The sequence below is a fragment of the Equus caballus genome, chromosome 27, assembly GCF_041296265.1.
Source record: "Equus caballus isolate H_3958 breed thoroughbred chromosome 27, TB-T2T, whole genome shotgun sequence".
In the NCBI taxonomy this organism is placed as follows: domain Eukaryota; kingdom Metazoa; phylum Chordata; class Mammalia; order Perissodactyla; family Equidae; genus Equus; species Equus caballus.
In genome coordinates this window covers 31016787-31040378 of record NC_091710.1, presented here as the reverse complement: position 1 = coordinate 31040378, position 23592 = coordinate 31016787, and the positions used below count along the sequence as shown (strand labels likewise).

The following is a 23592-nucleotide window of genomic DNA, read 5'->3' as shown; positions in this document are numbered from 1 at the left end:
GTTAACCTGGAAAATTCAGTTAACTGGAACACTTAAGCAGTTAATGGAGGATGCCTTGCTCAGAGTGACACATTTGTTGTTGAAAATCCTTATTGTATTCTGTTTTTTAAAAAATGTTGCTTGGTTAGTTTGGATTTCTTGTTGAAAAGGGAATGTGATTCCTTTAAAACAAAAGTGCTCTATATCAAAGAACAGAGATATTTCATTCTGTGCATGGTGATTGCCATGGAAACAAGACAATGTAAATTTATTCACATGGTATACAGTATTCACAAAGATGATTGATCCTGAGGGGAAGGAACAATTCCTCCCTGCTGCTTAGAAAAAATCTCATTGCATCATTCTAGTAAATGTGTTCATTCACTTCAGGGTTTTTTCTGCTTATGAAAGGCAAGGCTAGAGGAATAATTTTTCATATTCAGATTGCTAGTAAGTACTAGATAGGCAATTTAATACCTTTGGTATTAGTAGTTTACAAGTAATAGACTCTCCTACTACAAAGGTAAGCCCCTAGCTGATGTAGAGTGCCATTACGAGTGTTCCAAGGAAAACTGACTAGATACTAAGTCATGGTTTTGCTTTTAGCTTAAGAAATTCAGGTTGAGTTAAAGGATCAGCTGTTAACTAAAAAAAAGAAAGTTAATTTTTTTTTGAGGAAGATTAGCCCTGAGCTGATATCTGCTGCCAATCCTTCTCTCTCTCTCTCTCTCTTTTTTTTTTTTTGCTGAGGAAGATTAGCCCTGAGCTAACATCTGTGCCCATCTTCCTCTACTTTATATGTGGGACACCTGCCACAGCATGGCTTGATAAGCTATACATAGGTCAATGCCTGGGATGCAAACTGGTGAATCCCGGGCCTCTGAAGCAGAGCTCACGAACTTTACTGCTGTGCCACTGGGCCAGCCCAAAAAAGAGTTAATGTTATTGAGCCAGGCTCTGCCCTGGTTACTCAGTCTTTACACCATCACCAAGAGATAGAAACTATTATTATGCTTGTATAGCAGCTGAGGAAATAGAAGCACAGATACATAACTTGTCCAGAGTCAAAAAGCTAGTAAGTACCAGAACTGTGACTTGAACCCAGGTAATCTAACTTGAGAGCCTGCAGTCAATATATATGTGTATGTGTGTATATCTGCAAGTATATCGGCGTCTGTGTGTGCCTGCATGCACGTGTGTGTGTGTGCATGGTATAGTAATAAAAAATTAGAACTAGTAGTCTGAGGCCTGTGTTCTAGTCCTAGCTCAAGGACCTTAGCATACCACATAATATCTTGAGTCTCTGGTTATTTATTAGCAATATGATAAAAAGTTGCTAAGTAGATCAAGGAGCTCCAATTTTCCTTCCAGCTCTGAAATTCTATGATGTTTGATTTTAAACATTCTTCTCAAATCGACCCAAAGTTGATAGCCTAGGCTGGGTTTGTTAACAAGGAAAAAGGTACCACATTATATCTGGGTGTTTCTATTTCTCTAAGTCTTGTTCTAATAAAATTTTTGTAAATATAATCATCATGATACTAAAGCTCATTACTTAGCTATTTTAGTGAAAAGGACTCTATTTTTAAGATTTAATAGAATGTTACAGACTCTGTTAACTAAACCTATCAGCAGCCTCGTTTTAAGCCAAGTATCTAGGCACTGATGTGTCTCTGATGGCAATGTATCCTAATTTATTCTAATTTCATCCTAGATTCCTTTGTGTGAGGGATCGGCCATATTTAGGCTATTTCACTTGTATTCACATTTTTAACATTCCCAAAAGAGAAACTTGTAACCATAACATTCTCATCAGTTCAATAAAACCAATAGGTTCATGATAGAGAGCGTACAGTGCCTGAGTTACGTCTGCTGGAACTCATCCTGTATATTCTTTTGATTTTGATCTCTGGATTTTTATATGCATTGATTGTTAAGCCTTCATTAGGGTATAGACGAAATATAAAAAAGGTTAAATTACAGGCTGTGCCTGTTTCTGATATTTTAGATTTCATTTTATATTGAAATTTTTAGAATACAGTAACTGCTTGCCATATTCAAGAGATGAATGTTTTTGAAACATTAATATAGCCTAAAATACAGCAGTTATATTAGAAAGCTCATAATTACTCTAGCTAATTGAAACAGAAAGGTATTTATTACTGAGTATTAAATAGCTTATAGTATTGTTGATGAGATGATACTACAAAGTAGGCCACCATGGAGCCGCGGCCTCTTCCGTCATCAAGAAGCTGTCTGTCATTTGGGAAGCTGCCACTACAGCATCCACCCCCAGCTGCGCTGAATAAGGGCTGTAACAATCAGGAAGTTCTGCTTCTGCTTGCTCTGGGAACCACCCCGCGCCTTCTCTAATCTCTCTCAGCAAAGTGGATGATGCCTCTTGATACTTAGGAACTAGGAGTTTTATGCCAGATTCTTTGCTAACACTTTCTCCTGAAAAGAAAACACCTCCACAGTCAAGTGTATCTGCAAAAATACCACTTTCTTCTTATAGATGTCATGTAAAAAATGCTTCTGACTAGTGAGACTTAAATCATATTCAGAACCCAGCTGAAAGGAAGTTTGACAAATAGGGTTTGTAACTTTCCAGATTCTCTGGTAGAAGAAGTCACAGAGGATGAAGGTTAGAATGACCCTGAAATTACAGTCTACAGTGTTCACCACAAATACATTAGACAGGAACAATTTTCCATAAAGCCCTGTGTTCATATACTACTACATACATACATTTGAAAGTAGTATTTAAGTGCGTAGGATGAAGGAAAGAAGTAGTAAGAGGACCAAGTGAATGGAAAAGTACTTTATAGAGAGTGAAGGTGGGGAGAGATGTCTCTGTTAGCGGATGAGAGAATCGCGTGTGGCAGACTAGCTTCCCCAACATTTCTAGAACTCGATGGCTATGAAGTCTCTGGTATGAATCCTCTCTTCACTTAGGAAAATATACCTCAAAAGCATCAACTGTTTAGCATGCGCCTGGCTTTCCTGCTATATCTCAGTGAAGCCGCTAAATCAGAAACGGTGAAGTAAACTTTGCGGTGCTGTATGAACAAGGCACAGTGAAAACAGCCATGCAGTGGAAATCGCGGGTCGTTGCACTGCACTCCCTGATTTCTAGCTCTCAGGTCACACTGCCTTTTACCACCCGTGCTTCTAGTCTCCAGCTGTAGATTATGATCACTGTTTTCTAGCAATGATGTGGGTATGTTAGTAAAAGGTCTAAATAGCGGAGGTTAACTATTCCAAACATATCCAGACTCTACATTGGGAAATACATGTGAATTATATGTGAATTTCCTGTCATTATTTAAAACACAAAAGGAGCACTATTTTGGTTATATATTTATTTGTGTCAAGTAATCAGAGCAAGCAGGATGGGTATAAAAATTTTGTAGGTTTTTAAAGCTGAAATTTATTGTTAAATCCAAAGAATCAGTAGATGGTTTTGTGTTTTACTTACCTGTTTAATTAAATAAGCATTTTTAGATAATGATTTTATTCCTAATTTCAGAATTCCAAGCGTCTCGCAGATAAATATCGCAGTCACAGTTTCTTTGGCACTGGCAAGGACCAAACAAGGGCGTGGTGGAGGGCTCTTTCCCGTCAGCTCATAACTGAGGGATTCTTGGTCGAAGTGCCTGGGAAAGAAAAGTTTATAAAGATTTGCACCCTTACAAAAAAGGTAAGTGATGTGGAAGTCTACCTATTGGATTTAATTTTTCTTGCTATGCGTTAAGAGATTCTTCTTGCCTTCGATAGGGTAGAAATTGGCTTGATAAAGCCAAAAGAGGATCCCCTCAGAGGCTAATCCTTGAAGCTAATGAAGAGCTGCGTCCAAGGAGGTTTCTTCTACCGAGGTTCATTTTTCAGTTTTTTTTTAAACTTCTGGGTTTTTTGTTGTTTAAGTGATTCAAATTATACCAATTTACAGGTGCCATACAGGTAAAATGAGTAAAGATTTTGTTTTTGTATACCTCCTTTAGTCAGTTTAGGAGTGTGGGTCAGTGGGAGAAAGATAAATCAGAGAAGACTTTCTTGGTTAGTAGGAAGTAGTTGAGTATAGTATTTAGAAAGCTGCTTTCTCATTGATTCAAGGAGCAGCATTGAGATCAATGTTGAAGGATCCATATACCGTGTTTCCTTCTGTGTGCCGAAGGTGGGAACAGAATACACTTGTTGCCTACTCTTTAGTACTTTTACATGTTATCAATCATTTATCAATTTTTTTCTTTTTTTAAATCGAGATATAATTGACATATAACTTTGTGTAAGTTTGAAGTGTACATGTTGCTTTGATGCATTTGTATATTGCAATATGGTTGCTATAGTAGTGTTAGCCAACACGTCTATCACATCACATAATTATTTTTTCTTTTCTGTGTTGAGAATAATTAAGATCTAGTCTCTTAGCAAGTTTTAAGTTTATAATGGAGTATTGTTTTCTGTAATCACTAGGTTGTGCATTAGATTACATTAGATTATCAGTTTTTCTTTCTTTTTTTCTTTTGAGGAAGGTTGGCAGCTAACATCTACTGCTAATCCTCCTCTTTTTGCTGAGGGAGACTGGCCCTGAGCTAACATCTGTGCCCATCTTCCTCTACTTTATATGTGGGTCGCCTGGCAAGGCATGACTTGACAAGTGGTGAGCAGGTCCACACCTGGGATCCAAACCGGCAAATCCTGGGCCGCCAAAGCAGAATGTATGAACTTAGCTGCTGCGCCACTGGGCCGGCCCCCAGTTTTTCTTTTAAATTTGAACTTTCCAGAGCTTTTTCTGGAAAAAAAAAAAACACCCCAATTTTAAGAATCATCAGTTCTAAAAGAGTAATGTAATCTTATCTGCCTTTCTAAGAGTGGAGATAGAATGATTCGTGTGTTAATTACATTTGAATATTTGAGATAATTTAATTTTGATATTTTTCAGTTCTAAAACTGTATCTTCAGACACTGGACAGCATTCCTCTAGTCAAGTACCAACTGAATTAACTGCAGAGAATAAGGTTTGTTTTTATTAGAGAGATGGTTTTTATTTATTTCATTCTTTATTGATACAATTCTTATTTTAGAATTTTATATTTTAATTTCCCTCCTAATAAAGAGGAAAATGCCATATATAACAAAACGTAAAATTTGGAAGGAGATGTGACATGAACAGAATAAAATATGTGATATATGATTTCTGAGGTTAATAGCACAGTTAGAAGTACTTGAGAAAGTAACTTATTTTGATTCTTTTAAGCCTATTTTATAGCTCATTTGGCTTGCTTTTTTTTTTTTTTTTTTACATATTGTGATATGTAGAGTATGGAAAAGTATTCCTGATTCCTAAATGTTCTCATTAAAATTATACACACATACATGGACAAGCACATACACACATACTTCCTTGCTGTGGTTTTAGATCTTAGGTAAGTATTACAGATTAAATACTTACCCATAGGCAGACTTCAGCTAATTAGAACACTGGGGTATTAGACAAATATGCTGAATTAAATTTTCTAGTGAACTTTCTCTGCTTTCTTCAAGTGTGCAGAATGTAATGGAATCATTTTTGTAACTTTGGCTCTTGCTGTGTCTCAAAGAATTCTTTTGATCACATATTCTCTATAGATCTGGGGGCAATGGGACGTTGTGTTGCATTTCTAACTGCCTTTAGAACCCTAGAAGCTGATAATTCAAGAGCCTATTTTCAGGTGATTTGTTTGATGACTTGGTTAGTCAGAGGAAAAATTGTCTTCGTGATATTTTGTATTTTATTTTCTTCATATAAAAAAGTTTTTTGAAACTTCTAATTTTCTTATAACGGATCTTTGTATGTTTAAAAGCAGGCTAACTTGGAGAAGATGTATTCTTATAAAGCATTTGATAAAATTTCTTCTGGGAGTAACATTCCTAAAAAAAGGTACAAAGTTCAAAATTTTTCTTTTCTATGTATACTTTATCAGCACTTTTTTCCTTTCTTTCCTAAAGATAAAGGTCTGTCATATTTTAATTTCCCTCCTAATAAAGAGGAAAATGCCATATATAACAAAACGTAAAATTTGGAAGGAGATGTGACATGAACAGAATAAAATATGTGATATATGATTTCTGAGGTTAATAGCACAGTTAGAAGTACTTGAGAAAGTAACTTATTTTGATTCTTTTAAGCCTATTTCACTGGCAGAAGAAGTTAAAGCATAAGCCTCCAGTGTTGTAATTATTACAGCAGGCCTATAAAATGATAGTATTAACATTAATTTAATAGTTAACACTTTTTGGGTATTATTGTTTGCCAGGCTCTATGCTAAATACTAAGCATTTTATATGTAATATCTCATTTAATTCTTACAACAACATATGAGTTAGCTACTATTATTTATCCCCATTTTACAGTTGAAGATACCAAAGGTTAAGAAGTTAACTAACTTCTTCAAGAGCATGTGGTTAATGGCAGAGCTAGGTTTCAGGTTTATAATTGTCAACCTCTACCATCTAAACACTAATTATCTTTGTATGAAATATATATTCCCACCCCATTCTTTTTAAGAAAAGATTTTATGGCATCATAAAATGGTGGATAGTAGAGTTGGTAAGGATAAAGGTAATGCACCTATTGTACTTTTAAGCTTAATATTTGACTTGCTGACTTAATAAAAGTGTGGCGAATGTATAGAATTACGGAAGGTCTGAAGACGGAGAATTTGAAAAACTTGTCAGGGCCTGTAGACAGAGTAAGTGACTGTGTTTACATACATATCAGATGAAAGGAAATGAGTGTGCTCTAATACTGTTATTCACTTTCTAATGGTTTTATTATTTAGATAGGTAATACTACTTTGGATCCAACAAAAACGTTGATCACAATATGTCTCCCACCCAAAACAATTTCTTTTTGTTCGGGTATGTGGTGTCTGATTACTATGTTTTAGGTAAACAAAGAGTTTAAAGAGTGTACAAAACAATATATCCATTCAATATGCTGGAGCATTTCTTCATTTAAACTTTTCTGTGTTTTTACTGGGCGTCCTCTTTGTGCCAGGTCCTAGTCTAGGCGTTGAGATTCAGTGGAGAATAATAGAGACATAGTCACTGGCCCTCCGAGAGTTTATGCTCTAGTGGGATATAGAAATAAGGGAACATAAAATTACCATCCAGTGATATCACACTTTGGAAACACATAGAGGCTTTAGAAGGCTTCCTGGAAGTGACACTTGAAGCTTAAGTAGGAGTTAGTCAGATGAAGTGAGGGGAGTTTTCTAAGCAGAGGAATGGACCACATACTGAAACCTGAAGGCAAGAGAATGTCTGATATGATAGAGGAACTCAGTAGTGTGACTGGAGATTACCTGGTACAAGGAGGCAAAAAAGTGGTAAAATTTAAGACGAGAGAATTAAACGGGGACCAGAATATCAAGTTCCTTTCAAACACTCGGCTTGATCATGAAGGCAGTTAGGAGCTAAGGAAGGGTTTTAAGCAGAACAGTGACATGATCAAGTTTATGATTGAGAACAGAGGTTGACAAACATTTTCTGTAAAGGATCAGGTAGTAAATATTTTAGGTTTTGAGGGCCATGTGGTCTTTGTCTCAACTACTCAACTTTGCCCTTATAGCCTCAAAGCAGCGTAGATGGTATATAAACGAATGAGTGTGGCTATGTTCCAATAAAGCTTTATTTATGGACACTGAAATTTGAATTTCATATAATTTTCACATGTCACAAAATGTTCTTCTTTTGATTTTTTTTTTAACTGTTAAAAAATGTAAAAAGCCAGTCTTGGCTTACAGTCCTTACCAGAACAGATGGATTTGGCCCATGCACCCTAGGGTGCCAACCTTTGATTGATGACTCTGCTATGGAGGGAATGGATTGTAGGAGGATCAGAGTTGTAGAGACATAAATAAGGAGGCTATTGTGGTAGTATTTGCAAGAGATGATGGTGGCTTAGACAAGAGAAGTTGCAGTGGGCGTGGAAAGAAATAGATTTGTAACATATTTAGGAGATAGAATTGTTAGGAATTGGTGGTTAAAAAGATAGGTGGGTTAAGGGAAATGGAAGATTTGAAGCTGACTCTTAGGTTTCTGTTGTTGATTGCGGGTGAGCATACTGTCATGCCCTTCATTAGGCAACATAAGAGGAAGACAAATTTGAGAGGTTGGATGTTCAGGGGATGAGGTTAAAATTAGGAGTTTAATGATACACATACTGAGTTTGAAATACCTGTGGAGTGCTCCAGGAGTTAACTTTACTATATGAGCTTAGCGTACAGAAATGAGAAGGATGCTTACATATCAATAACTTATTTTAAAATTCATTTGAGTTTTCATTAAAATAATACGTGTACGTGGTTTAAGAAGTCAATTGGTACTTAAAGGCTTATAACAAAGCACACCAGTCCACACCCTTCCCAAATACACTTTGTTCTGTTCTGTAGAAGCAGTCACCCTCAAACCTTCCAGCTGGTTTCTCTGATATTTGCCTTCATATTTCTAAGGGACATGTTTGGATTACTGTTTTTTGACATAACAGTTTTAGAAATTTTCTGTTTATGCCTTATCATGGTAGATTAGGGCTTATCTCCCATATGGCCTCCCCTCTTTTCCCGTCTTTCAGTCCCTCCACCTCAACATAATTATATTTCAAGTTTGGTCATATTAATAATTTCCTTTTACATTATTAATATCAAATATTATATGCTGCTAAGCCAAACTGTGTTATCATGGCCACCACTACCTTAATTTTACCTGGTGTTAATAATTGTCTTTTTGTTTTCTGTGCTTGGTTTTTAGTGTTCCTGTAATAATTTTTCTTTTCTCCTATTTTCTGTCTTTTTTTTTCCTTTTCTTGGTTTTTTAGTGTGCCTATTACTAATTTTTATTTTCTCCTATTTTTAATCTCTTTTTGCTTGTTTTCTCTCTTGGAGAGTTCCTTGACTTTATATCCCCTCCCATTTAGTGAAATTTTAATTTTAGTGTTCAAATTTTTAATTTCTGAGAACTCTTTCTCATTCTCTTTTGTTTCTTTAGTAACATGTGGCAATCTTTTCTTGTTTCATGGATATACTACCTCCACTTATCTCTTTGATGATATTCATCGTAGTTATTTTGAGCTTTTCTTCTGTGCACTTTTAATAGCATTCATAGGCAAAACATTTTCTATTAAATGTTTTCCACATATATTTCTGATTCAGGGATGTGTTACCCAGAATTTTGCCAGTATATATGATAACAAAATTTGTCTGTGAAATAATTTAAAATACCATTTTGTAAATTGTACATTAGTATAAAGATTTCCGTAAATACTAACATGAAGGTTAATTTAATTATACGACTTAAAACAAATGTATAATTGTCTTGAGTAACCTGGTGTTACTAATTCTTTGAACTGGAGTTATCTTTCCCCTGGTTCAAATCTATTTATTTTGGTGAACGGATTTGGTAATGGTGAAAACAAAATCTTACTTTACACTATAGATTTTGAATTCTTGCAACAGAGAAATTTATAAACATTTCTTAAATATCAAGCATGTTCTCCCCCTTTCTCCCTAAAAAAAAGCAGGAATTTATTTAAATTAGTCATCTTTTATAGGCTATTTTATGCAATTTCATTTTCATGACTTTTTCTATTTATAATTATTTATCCATGAACATGCCTCTGTAGAAATTGGTTTTCTATGTAGTTTGATACCTGGCACCTTTCATACCATGTTGTTTGCCAGTTAGGTGTTTTTTGTCTTTCAAAATGTGAAATTACTCCTTTTGGCTTATTTTTCTTTGATTTTGAAGAAAATTGTGAATAATTTGGTTAATCCCATGCTAATGTTCCTCACCAACCAAAAACTAGTGATATCACATTAAGAATCATAGAGTGTATTCCTTTTGGTTAAGAAAGCTATCTTCAGTATATATAAGGAATATTTTCTTTCAAAGCATTTGGTTGAGGATGAGGATGGGGCAAATACCCTTCTTAAGTATGCCAATTTTGTGATAAACTCAAATTACAGTTTTAACTTTACCATTATAATGAATTTGTTTGATCCAGAATGTTTAAAATCTAGGCTGTCATTTAAGTAACAAATTGCCTTGCTGGGACTTCAAAGAATAAATGTTAGTGTTGACTTGGAAAGATATTCTTGTTCTGAGGGTGAAATAAAGGTGAACTAGGGGAAAGAAAAGCCTTTATTATTTATTTTCTTTTAAATATTTTAGCGTCATGTTGGAATCACCAAGAAAATCTTACAAGTCCTCAGAACCTGTTATTTCAGCTCAAGAGCAAGAGTCTCAGGTATGGCTTTTGTAAAAAGACAGTTTCTGAGAGGATGGTTATAATTCTATGCATGCTTCAATTCTGTTGCCAGTATTTTAAAAATTGTTCTTTAGCTAAGACTCCGAGATAAAGTTCAGTTTATTTTCATCCTAAGGGAAAAATGTAATGTCTGAAGCTCTAAAAATAAAGGACTGGATTTTTCTAAGTACGTTTAAAAAATATTGAGTTGTTTCTTTGTTTTTTTGTTCAGACTCTGTTATACGGTGAATTGGTAGAAGCTAGGCAGAAACGTGCCCATAACATGGACGTTCCTCCAGCTATCCTGGCAACAAATAAGATACTGTTGGATATGGCCAAAATGAGGTAAACCATCTATTTGTATATGTTCTAGCTTATTTTCTTCTAACATAATAGGTTTGTAAAATATATCATTGTGATAATAAGCCTATGGCGTCAACTGTCGCATGTGAGGGGACTCGCAGATCTCCCAGGCTGCTGGAAGTGATCTCTTCGGTGAGCTTTAGTCCCACGTTTCCACATGAATGAAAACCAGCTGTTGTCAGCAGTCAGATCCGGGATATATAAAATCTAACTCGTTATCCAGCCCTCCCTACATGCGTTTCGTGCAAACACTAAAACTCTTCTTTCTGAGTTTCTTATTTTTGTTCTCAGTCATGCATGTTTAAAACCCCTGATATCATTTTCACTCCTCTAACATATATCCCCTTCTTCCTCTTATTTAAATAGTTTTTAGGTTTTTTATTTAAATATTTCATGTGTGTCTGCCTATGCCATCCTCCCTCTTTTTAGTGACACCATTTAGTTCAGACCATTACCCTTGGAGTATTGCAAAAGCCTCTCAACCAGTCACTCTTTCCTCCGTCTCTCTCTGTCTCATCTGATATGTGAGCACCAAATTAATCTTCCTACATCGTGTACTTCTGCTTAACTAGTTTCCCACTGTGTAGCTTCTTTAGCTTCCACTTCAAGGCCCTCCGTTTGTGGACTTAAACCTACTTTTCCATCTAAGTCCCGGGATCTTGAATGGCTTATCTTACCTAGATTGTTTACCATTTGTTAAAGACCCTTTTGCACTTTCCGTATGCTTATTTACAGTGTTGTTTCTGCCTTATAGTTTCCTCAATTCCTCAAAACTCCTGTTAAGAAATCCTTCAAGATCTAGCTTTATGATTGTTTTCTCCCTGAAGTCTTCCATGTTCTTATCAGCAAAGTAATTCCTCTCTGGAATTTATGAAGGACTTTCAAATGAAAATTCTACAAATGCGTCTATGGCATTTCCACACATGCTTTATTTATGTTTTCGTTATTATTCATGTACATGTGTTATATCTTCTAGATTTTGAACTCTGTGAATAAAGATAGTATGTTTCTCACCTCTTTGTATCTTCCAAAGCACCGAGCACAGCAACCTGTCAATTCTAGGTGGTCAATAAATATTTAGAAGGAATTATTCCAAAGAATAGTTGCCTGGTAATTGTATTCTTCTTTTATGCTTCCTTTTAAAAAATTGTTTCTGTCACTAAATTTCATCTGAGAGATGTTACTTTACTGCAGAATTTTCTAATGATACTACATAGTGCTTATATCTTACAATAACTGTTTCATTGAAAAATAAATATTCTAAGACCACACTTAAATATTCAGAGAAGATATTTAAAAGAAAAGGAGTAATCATTACATGGGCAGCTATTTTAGAAGAAGACATCATACAGCCTTTTGGATATTGGACACAGTAAGAAATACTGCATTAAAAGCCTAAAGTAGTTAGCAGGTTTACTGTAACAGGTAAACACTTTGTAAATAATGAATGAGACTTTATTCTGAGAGTTTCTTAGGCTCTTAGTTGTCCTCAGTTAGAGCCTCATAGTTTTTCTTTTCATATCTATAAAAATGAGATCAATAATAGAGTAAAACATGAGGTGTTAGCCTGTTTCTTTATGATTACGGCCTGTTTTCCAGTTAGTACTGTGTTTTTGGGGTGGTGGTATTTTTATTCACAGATTACTAAAACAGCAAATCTTTAAAGAGTGGAAAGCAAAGGAAAACATTATAAAACAGGATTAGCTGTATTATGCATTGTTTTTGGTTGTTGGAAAAAATATACGTTTATTGAGCATCAGTATGAAGACGAATGTCAGCTGTGTTGCTGGAGTGATAGTATTTCAGTGCTTTCTTGCCCCTTTTTTTCTATGACAGACCTACTACGGTTGAAAATGTGAAAAGGATCGACGGTGTTTCTGAAGGCAAAGCTACTATGTTGGCCCCTCTGTTGGAAGTCATCAAACATTTCAGTCAAACAAATAGTATTCAGGTAAAATACTATGGTTTGCAGGAACTTTGAGAGAATACACGCATTTTTTGACCATTTCAAAACACCCTCCAAAAGCAACATTTTTTGCCTTTATTTTCATTTCCACACCAGACACTTAGAAAATGAATTCAGATTGTTTCTGCAGCAAATCAGTTATAAAAACACGTTAGTTACATAGCTCTTAAGATGATAATGAAGTAGTTGTCCATTTTTATTTCTATTACTATTTTTTCCTGTTTTGTTGAGAGGTTTCGTTTTTAAATTTGAGTGAGTACTGTATTTTAGGCTGATAAATTCTAACTTTTACTTTCAAATGTAGGTAAAAGTTAAAGCTGCAAAGTTATCCTTGCTGTTAGTTGATAAGGAAGCCCAGCCACTTTGTTTTTCTCGTTGTTTGTCGTATTCCCTAATTACCTTAGCCCTTCCACTCATGCTACCATTTGATGTTAAGTAGATTCCATGTTATTCTCTTCAGTCTCAAGAGTGTTTTCTTCATATCCTTTTATTACTTCTTGCTCCACCATAAATGACCATTTCTACAAGGATTGTTTGGATTTGCTTCTTCAGCTCCACAGGCAGACTGCACTGTCCTGTGTACTCCAGCACAGAGGGTAAGGCAGGGTGAAGTGGTAGAGAGACCGCTGGACTCGGAGTCAGGGATCAGGATTTTGATTCTGCCATAGTTGACACGGTGAACCCGAACATGTTCTGTAACATCTTTGGGTCTCCATTTCCTCCCTCACACAATGAAAATGTCCTTCCCCATATCAAAGAAACAACAGATAAATCAGAAAGATAAAAGATAGGGGATGTGTATACAAAGTTGGAAGAGTTAAAAATATACAAGGCGGTATTGTTTTTATTTCTGAGAACCTTCTGTAAGCTGTGAACAGACCCATCCCACTTTAGAAAAGTCATTCTCTAACTCTCAGTAGAAAACTCTTCTGCTTTTTGTATGTAGCATTTCCCTCTTTTGATGTAGAATATCTTTGGCAACTTTAAATTTTCTTTTCATACTTTTATGCCAGACATCATGTGAAAATTTCTTATGTTTCATATTGGATATTTTAAAAACAAAGTTATAATTTCTTAACAATTTGATAAAGAATACCATACTTAACCAGTGTTAATTGACTAAGTTTCCTCTCTTTGGACTCTTGATGGTAGTATCTTCTTTCATGAATTAATAGTATTATTTAATAATGAAAGAATTATCCTGCCCAACCCCACTTCAAGAGAGGAAATTGAAGGAGGGCAAAAGATAAATGCTCCAAATAATGGATATGAAATCTTTTCAACCTCCTGGATAGAGAAAATGACTGCTAATTTCTGTGGTTAGGTATTACACCTGAACTATTCTGCAAATTCAAACTATTTACTAAAAAAAAAAATTAATAAATGAAGACAGTTCTGTTATTCAGTAGTTTCATTGAGCTTTTAATATAGTTACTTAAAATTTTGAAGTAAAAGTTAAATACTGTCATAGTACAAATCAAAAATTACAAATATGAGAACATGAATATTAAACCCATTAATATGGCTGTTTCAGGGCCAACCCTGTGGCCGAGTGGTTAAGTTTGCACGTTCCGCTTCAGCAGCCTGCAGTTCGATGTTTTGGATCCTGGGCGTGGACCTACACACTGCTCATCAAGCCATGCTGTGGCAGCATGCCACATAGAAGAACTGGAAGACTTACAACTAGGATATACAACTATGTACTGGGGCTTTGGGGAGAAAAAAAAAAGATAGCCATTTAGGAAAAGCATTTTAAAATCATTTTATAGAAATACATTTTATGAAAATTATAATTTTTTAAAATGTCCACCCCCCTCCAAAGATTAATTCATAGTTGGCAGCTACTTAGAAAAGCCTTAAAAGAGATAGACAACTATTTTTCTAATCACACTTAAAAGGTAGATTAAAACAGCACACTGTAGTCATAATGAGAACTGTAACAAACTAATTAAAAAAGTTAAAGAGGAGCCCCGTCCCTTGATGAATAATATTGGTGTTATTTTGATAAGATTGTTTATCTTTGTGGTCCATTATAGTATGTATAGATGTATGAGAAAAAATATTTATGAACTCTTCTTTGGGAAAGAAATTTATTTTTGTTTCCATATCCTGTCATTTATGGATTTTAATCAAAAATTATATTAGTTGAATATTGGTTTACTGCTTTGGTGAGAACTATAAATGTTTCTGTTTGACTTTTTCCATGTCATATATATGCTGCCTAATTTTAGAATTTGAATTATCTGACCCAAGGCAATCAGGTGTTTTCCAAACCTTTTTGGGATTTCAGTTTGCATATGGAAGCATATCAGAGCTATACTCTCACATCAACGCAAAAGATAACTCCAATCAAATAACCCTAGAGGTGGGGATTTGATGTTCTGAGCATACACCACCCCTAAATAAAACAGAGCCAGGCGGTACATGTTTCTATTTCTATTTTAAAGCTTCAGAATAGCTGTGTTTTGCAGTTTTTTTTTTTTTTAACGATTTTATTTTTTCCTTTTTCTCCCCAAAGTCCCCCGGTACATAGTTGTGTATTCTTCGTTGTGGGTTCTTCTAGTTGTGGCATGTGGGACGCTGCCTCAGCGTGGTCTGATGAGCAGTGCCATGTCCGCGCCCAGGATTCGAACTAACGAAATACTGGGCCGCCTGCAGCGGAGCGCGCGAACTTAACCACTCGGCCACGGGGCCAGCCCCTGTGTTTTGCAGTTTTTAGTTAAACATGCATCAGGATGGAATACATATTTTCTGGGGAAGCCTAGCTGGCCGCTCCACTGTGGCGTTTGCCATGGTCTAGGCTAGGGGTTCGGTCCTCACCCCTGTAATCCAAAAAGTTGGTAGGTCTTGTCACAGAGTAGTTGTGTTTTGGGGAGTAGATTTGCATTATCTTTCTCTGTGAACTTGGTTTATGTATATGCATTTGTGTGTATATATAAATGTAAGTGTAAATATTGGAATGTGAGTTCATTGTAGTGAGAATACTGGAAAAGTTTCACTTGACCCAACCAGTATGTTCCCTCCCCTAGAGGAAGAAGATATAAAGGAAGTTGTCTTATCTGAAAGTTGTTCAGCAAGCTTGGCGTACGAGGGAAATCCTGACGGTGTCTTGAGTAGCAGTCTCTCAGGAACAAAAGCAGTTTGAGCCATTCTCATGCACTACTTGCCAAGAAAACGATAATATTCAAATCTCGTTAGCCAAGAAGTCTTCTCATCTGAGCACTGCTTGGGTTGGCCTTGCCTACTTTTGTCCTTCTTCCTTTCCTATTTATATGTTTCTGTAATTGACCACTCTGTTCTGTTTATCTATATAAAGCATGATTTGATTAGATTTTTGCTTATTAGAATCACATTCTATGCCCACCTTGAGACCATTGCTCTCACCTTAATTACTTTGCTGAGTGTTTTAGATGTTTCTAAATGCTTCAGTCACACATTTACAGATGATATTATGATTTTGTCCCATGAATCCTAAAATCCTTATGAATTTGCCAGCATAAGTCACGGTGGTCACATTTCCAAGACCTTGGTGTAGGGCTGTCCCATTGTTGCCTCCAGGTATAGACTACACTGTAATCCTGAGGAATCTGGAGTTTGATTTTAGGCATTCCTAGAAATTTAAGGCCAATTTTCACAGTGTTAAGGTCTCAGATGGAAATAACTCATTTTCATTGAATAAAAAATGTTCTTCCTTGAAAATCTAGGAGTGCTTAAAACCACCTGGAGACCTTAGGTCTTGTATTTTCTGGCTTCTCTGTTCCCCAGCCTGCAGTTGTCCCAGAGACCTGTGAACTAATCTACAGACTCACTTTCGTTTAGGGTAGGAATGGACCAGTGCGGGTTACAATAAGCCAAGTTCTGTTGGATTTAATTCTTTTAATTTTAGTATTGGTTCTTTTGTTTTGGAAGGTAAAGTGGGCATTTTGGAGGGAAACTGTTCATATATCTGTGTGAATCATGCATCATTTAGTACTATCATAACTATCATTTAGTATTTACCTTTTTTGCAGTCTTTAAAAAAATTCTAGTATTTCTTAATTAATCTTGTTTTTCAGTCCCCTCCTTTTTTTCTTTTAAACGTCTCGTAAGGAACCATGTTTAAGAATTTGCATAATGCTTCAAGTTTAGAAGCACAGTGTGTATGTATCTTTTTAAACTATATGTGTATACTTCTGATACATTAGCAGAATTTGTGGCTGTAGTACCTAAACTTGGATACTAATTCTGTTTATTCATTCATTCAATATTCGCTTCTAGGGGATTAGGGGACTAATTTAAAGGCAGAGTGGTCCACATCATAGCTCGTTTTCTATTCCCTCTTATTAGCTAAAGGAGAGACTAGGAGTTTCTACTTCCACAGCCATGTTTGTTATTACAAATATTTTATTAAAGACTTATTCCCTTTTTACCTTTTAAATGAATATGTAAAAATAAAACCAAACTTCTCTTTGAGGTCCTCATAAAAATGGAATTTTTGACTGCTCCTTAGACTATTTTTTCCCCCTCATGCTTAATGATCATACTGATGTTCTATCTATCATTATATTGATAGCATTATTGATCATTTGTGCTACATTTAAAATTTTGTAGACAGACCTCTTTCCAAGTACAAAGCCTCAAGAACAGCAGAAAAGTCCGGTGGTGAAAGATGAAGCACGCTCACTTTCACACTCTGTGGCCGTCACATATTCTTTATTCCAAGAAAAGAACATGTCTTTGGTGAGTGTTACTTTCAAGTGGAGAGAATTTTTAAATTCTCTCTAGACATGTGTTTTATCAGCTTTTCAATATTAAAGTTGTGACTGGGGATAGATTTCTTCTAGTCCTACAATATTTTATGTTGTTTTATTTTGTATTTAATTTTAGAATATAGTGTCATTTTCTTTTTCTGCTAAGCTTGCCTCTGTCAAGTAAAAACGGCAAGAATAGTTTTACCATGATTATCTTATACGAGAGGTACTGATAAACACAATTATAGCTTAGGGATATTAGAGCAGCCGTATTTTAAGACAATTTTCTTTTTAAATTGGATTAATAGTTAAAAAACTATTAGTATATGGACTGATAAGAAATAATCTCCAAGATATATTCTTAAGTAAAAAGGGAGATGCCGAGCAGTATGAAAAATAAACATGTGAATGTTTGTGTGTATATGTGATGTGCTGCACAATGCCGGTTAGGTCAATGGTGGACTGCATATATGATGGTGGTCCCATAAGATCAGTACCATATAGGCGAGGTGTGTAGTAGGCTATACCATCTAGGTTTGTGTAAGTTCACTCTATGATGTTCGCACAATGATGAAATTGCCTAAGGATGCATTTCTCAGAATGTATCTCCATCTATATATGCATGCTTATATATTCACGTATCCTTGAGTATGTCTACAAAAATGTGCGGACTATCTCTGGAAGGACGTTAGAAATGAGTTTAAAAAAACAACAAACTTGCTTTTTACTCTCTGTCCTCTAGTATTGTTCTGTTTTTTTAACCATACCTAATGCTCTTTGAAAAAATCTAATTATTGTGAACAATGGCCATACTTAATGTTTCTTCATTGTTCTGGCATAAATCCTTAAGGTTGTTGAAGTTTTCTTAATATACAAAATGGAGAGTATATCTTAATGGAATAGGGACAGAGTAATTCCAGCTAAGTTTAACTAATGTGAATTCGTATCCTCTCTGACATTAAATTGGTTTGGAACAGGCTATAGGGTCCACTGTCTGCTTTTCCTGTTCTCTCTGTCTCCATCCACTAGGCTACATTACACACTTTTTATTCTGGTTAAGGTCCAGTATAAATAAGAGTAAACAGTCCATAGCTTGTCTTCATCACTTAATAGATGTTCTAATTGGATAGTCAAATTCCTTAATTAAAAGTACAAAAGCCGTTTCATGAGAAAGCAGATAATTCCATTGTACTATTTTTGAAACAGATTACATGATAAATAGGAATTTTAAGTTCACTCTTTATTTAAACAGTAACTTACATGTACATGTTAAATATGCTTATCTACACATAATTTGACCATATATGGGGGTATAACTGAATATAGTTACTAAGAAAATTTAGTATAGCCTCCAAATTTTCTGAATAAAGTACATTCTAATACTCAGCCATGATAGGAGGTTTTATGTATTATGTCACATATTCGTGGTTAAAAATGTGAAGAGTGGTATATCTTCATTTATGCCTTTTGCTATTATTTGGTTGTATATTATTGTGTAATATCGTGGTATAATTATCTGTATCTCCCAGGAGTCTGAGAGAGTCTTGCTAGTTAATCACAAAATTAAACATGCCTAAGGACTAATTAATCAGGAGCAATAATACAATTAGTTTTAGGTAATTTAATGCCTGGTATCAAATAACCCTGATATTATGTGCACATGGTGCACACCATCTAGTAGAAAAGGGTAGACATTTAATGAAAGTAATTTAAAACTTATCTTTGAACGATGAAAATATTGCTTTAATGCTCTATTCTGTGAAAGCATCAACATTCACACCAAATGCAGACTTCCAAGATGTTTTAAAAGAGAATATACTTTAGAGCTGAATGACTAAACTTTTGAGTGTTTTAAGGAATGTTTTATATAGTACATATCTTAAATAGATTTGGGGCTTCATTCATTTAAAAAGCTCCATAAATATATAACACTGTCTAAATTGAACACAATTCACATCAAGTTCAATAGTAGGAAAATAGCCCTCGTTAAATTGTGGTTATTATCATTTTATGAGTAGAGCCAGTTTAAAACACCTATTAAAATCTTCTCAAGAACCTTTAATAGAATGCATCTGGAGCCATATGTTATCAATAAGCATTTTGGGATTTGTCTTCTTGGAAATTCATGTAACTGAAGTACCATCTGTTATTTCAAGAATGTAGAATATTCGATTACAGTTAACTATATTTTCAAAAGGTCATGGTAGCTATTAGACTTATATAGAGTGATTAGTCTCTGCCGCTAATAGGTTTTAAAGTGAATAATTACAGAGGGACCAGGATTAATTTCTTAGCTACAGTGAGGTGACTTTGTTTTATTGAATATAATAAGTATAAAAAGTAAAACCTGTGGAATTGTATAATGTGGGTAGTTTTAAAGAAATAGTTAACAGGAAAATTTTAAGTGAGGGTTTAGTCCATTGTCTATTTCTCAGTGAACATTTACTGCCTGAAGGTTTTGGACATTTTCTTTCCATACGGTACAGTGGGAACTTTTAAAAACTCACTGGCTGTTTTGCTGCTATTTCTCTAGAAAAGCATATCTGAGAACAGGACTCTGCCTCTCACAGCAGTTGGCGCACACTTACTCCAAGCGCTGAAAGCCGGCTACCCACTCGACATGGAGCGAGCAGGCCTGACTCCAGAGACTCACAAGATTATTGCTGATGTCATCCGAAACCCTCCCGTCAACTCAGGTGATAACCGTGACCCTCTCAGAAGCCTTAGTGACTCGACTCATTGAAGCCAGACAAAGTAAACAAGCCATCTGCTGTTTTCACTTTAACAGCATTAACCCTTCATGCTGCTATGAAAATTTGACTTTTGTCATACTTTTTATTGTTTTAGAAAAACAATCTTTCTTCCCATTATCGCTCAGAGAAAAGTGTGCCTCTTAAGAATTCTTGTTTTGCTTTTCAGCTTCAGATTACAACTTCCACACCCATCTCAAAACAGTGCACTTTCATCCTTTCCTAATTTTTACCTCATCGTTTGAATTCAACACGTGTTTTTTTCCATATTCATTCCCCATAGCTTACGGACTCCTAGTTTTCCCCTAAATCTTTCTGATTCCTTGTCATTGATTTCATGTAAGTAGCCTTTCTTAATCAATAGAGTCAGTGGTATCAGTCACTGTGACATTGAAGGGATGGACCAAGTTCTCTAGGTGCCTTGTAGAAGGGTTTCCTCTTGTCTCTTTGCTGCAGAACCTCAACTGTGCTTGTGGAAATTGAGCCCCTGTGCTTGCCCCGCAGAATTTTTTTTTCTTTTTTTGAGGAAGATTAGCCCTGAGCTAACATCCACCACCAATCCTCCTCTTTTTGCTGAGGAACAGTGGCCCTGAGCTAACATCCGTGCCCATCTTTCTCTGCTTTCTATGTGGGACGGCTGCGGCAGCATGGCTTGCCAAGCAGTGTGTACGGAGGTCTGCACCCCGGATCTGAACTGGTGAACCCTGGGCCGCTGAAGTGGAACGTGCAAACAGAACTGCTGTGCCACTTGGCCGGCTCTCAGAACTTTTTAAAATAAGCCTATTTTTAAATTATGATCCATTTTTTACAGATAAAGATGAGGTACATTAGAAGATTTTTCTCCCCAGATGTACAAATAAACTGGGTGTGTTATAACTCAATAAACCTGATAAATTTTTTCAGACTGTTAGGACAGGGCAGTGGACATACAAAAAAAAACCCTTATCTCCAAAGCTGCAGTGCAAATAATTCGATTTTTTATTACCTCAAATTCTTTCCCACTTGAGAACAACTATACGATTCCCCCTAAAAATTTGGAAATGAGGGAAATAAGATCACCCTCTGAAAGTATCATCGGTACTATACTTAATTGATCTGAACAGGATATTCAAGTCATCTTAAAAGTCATCGTGAATTCTAGGCTTGAGCACAACTTGGCTGAAAAGTCTGAAGAAAGAATGCCTCCATCACTTGCATTAATCTGCTGTGGAAGCCCAGGAGAGAGACAGAGGAGAGCTTGGGCAGTGGTCCTCTAAGTTAGTTCCCGGGAACTAAAGTTTTTCTGTTTCTATACCATGTTAGGGTTGTACTGCCAACTATTTAAAAGAAGGAAATATGCAATTTATAGTCCTGACCAGTAAGACTTAAAGGATACTAAGGGCCTATTGATAAGTTTTGTCAAGATCTTATTTGAGGAAGACACCCTGACAACTATTTCTGCTTCTATGTCAGTTCTTACCTTTCTGGTTATAGTTTGATTTCCCACCTAGATCTGTCTATAGGGTAAGTATGCACTAGTCATGCTAATCTGGGTAGTTATCTTTGTGATAATTGTGAATTCATCATTGTAAATTAATGAATCGGCATTTTCTGAAATTGGTCAATGTGGATCTATTAAGGTTAAATTAGATTTCTAAATCTGAAAACCTGAGGACCAAATCCTGGATTGTGATGAAATAGCGAAGATATCTCAGCTGTCAGTCATCTTATGAGAAAGATAGCCATCTTTCCTGGTCCCATTCCAGTCTTTCTAACTGCAGCAGTCATTGTCCTAGAAATTAAGGCAGAGGAAGGAAACAGTAACTACTTCATAGGAGTAGAATTGTGATCGTATAAAACCTCTTTCTCCAATGCAAAATGAATTAGTGTTTTAGGGAAACTCAAAGACTCAGATGTCTTCTTGATTTTAATACTCTAGAATTATTTTTTCCTCTATATATGTATTATCTCTCAGGACTTAGAGATATATATGTCTTTTGATGTGCTGTTGGATAGTAGACAGTATTCTCTGAAAGAATTTGTGCAGTTTTAAAAAATTTTTTTCCTATTAACAGTCCTATTTGCTATCATTGGCTGCCTGTCTTCAATCATGAAGACTGATGAATGGTGTTAGCCTGGTCAGTAAGACCAAAGGCTCTGGTGACAGCTGACCTGTTTCAGGTCTTGCTTCTACTGTTTCAGAGCTGTGTGACTGAGGTGAAGTACTCAGTCTCCCTAAGCCTCAGTTTCCTCATCTCTAAAACAGAGGGATACTATTGCCTCTCTCACAGAATTGTGAGAAACACTTAGAGACTGCACAGAATGCTCTGGCACTTGGTGTGTGTTGTATAACTGGTGGTGGTGGCGGTGATGGTGAATGTGACGATGATGATTGAAGAAGTAGATGGTAAGATCTTGTGGCTTCTTTAAAATGCCTCTACATGTGGTGACTTTTGTACTCTATCCTTTTAGTAGCTAATTAAGAAAATATGAAGTTAATAAAAAGTATACCAGAAGGGAGATTTCAAAACAGTATTTTATAGAAACATACAGGTGTAGGTTTAATAATTCAGGCAGGTTTTAATTATCTCTTTCTTTTTCGAGTACTAAAGAATTCTTGGGCAAATATTCTTGAATGACATAAAATGGATGTTCCAATTTCAGTTCTTATTGGCAGGAGAAAATGGTAGAGGAAGATTTAAGATTCTATTATTCAGCCATGTATTGACAACGTATACTTTCTTTGGCCATGGCGAACATTTGAGGTGCTGCTAATTTGCTTTCTAAATCATATTGTTGTAAAGTTATAGAATTGTAGAGTTGGAAAGGAAATTGGAATTCATTAAATTTCCCTTTCCTACTCCAACCCTGTTTCAGAAATAGGAATCTGAGGCCTAGAGAGTGGCAGATTGTTTTAATGTCATGTCAGGGTTAATGTGACTGATCAAGTTTTTCTTTTTACTATACATGTTAAAGTTGTAATGCCAACTATGTAAAACAAAGAAATATGCAATTTCTAATCCTGATACAGGATTTGGGTTTATAAGGCTCTAATTGATGAGTAAAATAAAGGTACTTAATTATATTCAGTTTAGTATCTTTATATACCTAGTATCTTTAAATATTTTCTAGATGTCTAGAACCCTCCATGTTCTGAGTTTAGCAATTTCAATTTCTGATGTTAGATAACTTTTTAAGTTGAGATACTAAAATCAAGCAGAATATATAATGAAAAATTCCCTATTTATAATTGCACAACCTGATTCAGTAAATATCAGGGAGGTGAGAAAATATTTGTAATCAATAGTGACTAAAGCATTAGTTAAAACATTTGTCTTTACCACTGTACACTGAGTATAACAAATAAATTTTCATTCAGAAATAAATATTAAATTGAAATTCCAAAGAACAATAGAAAACACTTTTAAATATGCTTATTAAACACATTTCATCTTTCTGTCAATATGCCGTGTGTAGGTTGTACATATAATATGAAAAGATAAATTATTTTAGTTTACTTCCAAAACCAAAATTGAGGAA

The 23592-nt window shown here is 35.4% G+C and overlaps 1 protein-coding gene across 40 annotated transcripts in view; it reads left to right on the top strand.

The window, feature by feature from the left end:
- WRN (WRN RecQ like helicase) overlaps positions 1-23592 on the top strand; it is a 124655-nt gene that overhangs the window by 89040 nt on the left and 12023 nt on the right. For 23 of the 40 annotated variants that reach the window (XM_023630596.2, XM_023630593.2, XM_070253436.1 and 20 more), the window contains 9 exons: positions 3509-3679; positions 3757-3854; positions 4922-4997; positions 5823-5899; positions 10189-10264; positions 10497-10609; positions 12464-12578; positions 17184-17312; positions 19857-20019. In XM_023630596.2, coding sequence (XP_023486364.2) covers positions 3509-3679; positions 3757-3854; positions 4922-4997; positions 5823-5899; positions 10189-10264; positions 10497-10609; positions 12464-12578; positions 17184-17312; positions 19857-20019 — 1018 coding nt within the window. The remainder of the gene's footprint in view (positions 1-3508; positions 3680-3756; positions 3855-4921; positions 4998-5822; positions 5900-10188; positions 10265-10496; positions 10610-12463; positions 12579-17183; positions 17313-19856; positions 20020-23592) is intronic. The other 17 variants (XM_070253425.1, XM_070253431.1, XM_070253416.1 and 14 more) reach the window with 1 other exon arrangement.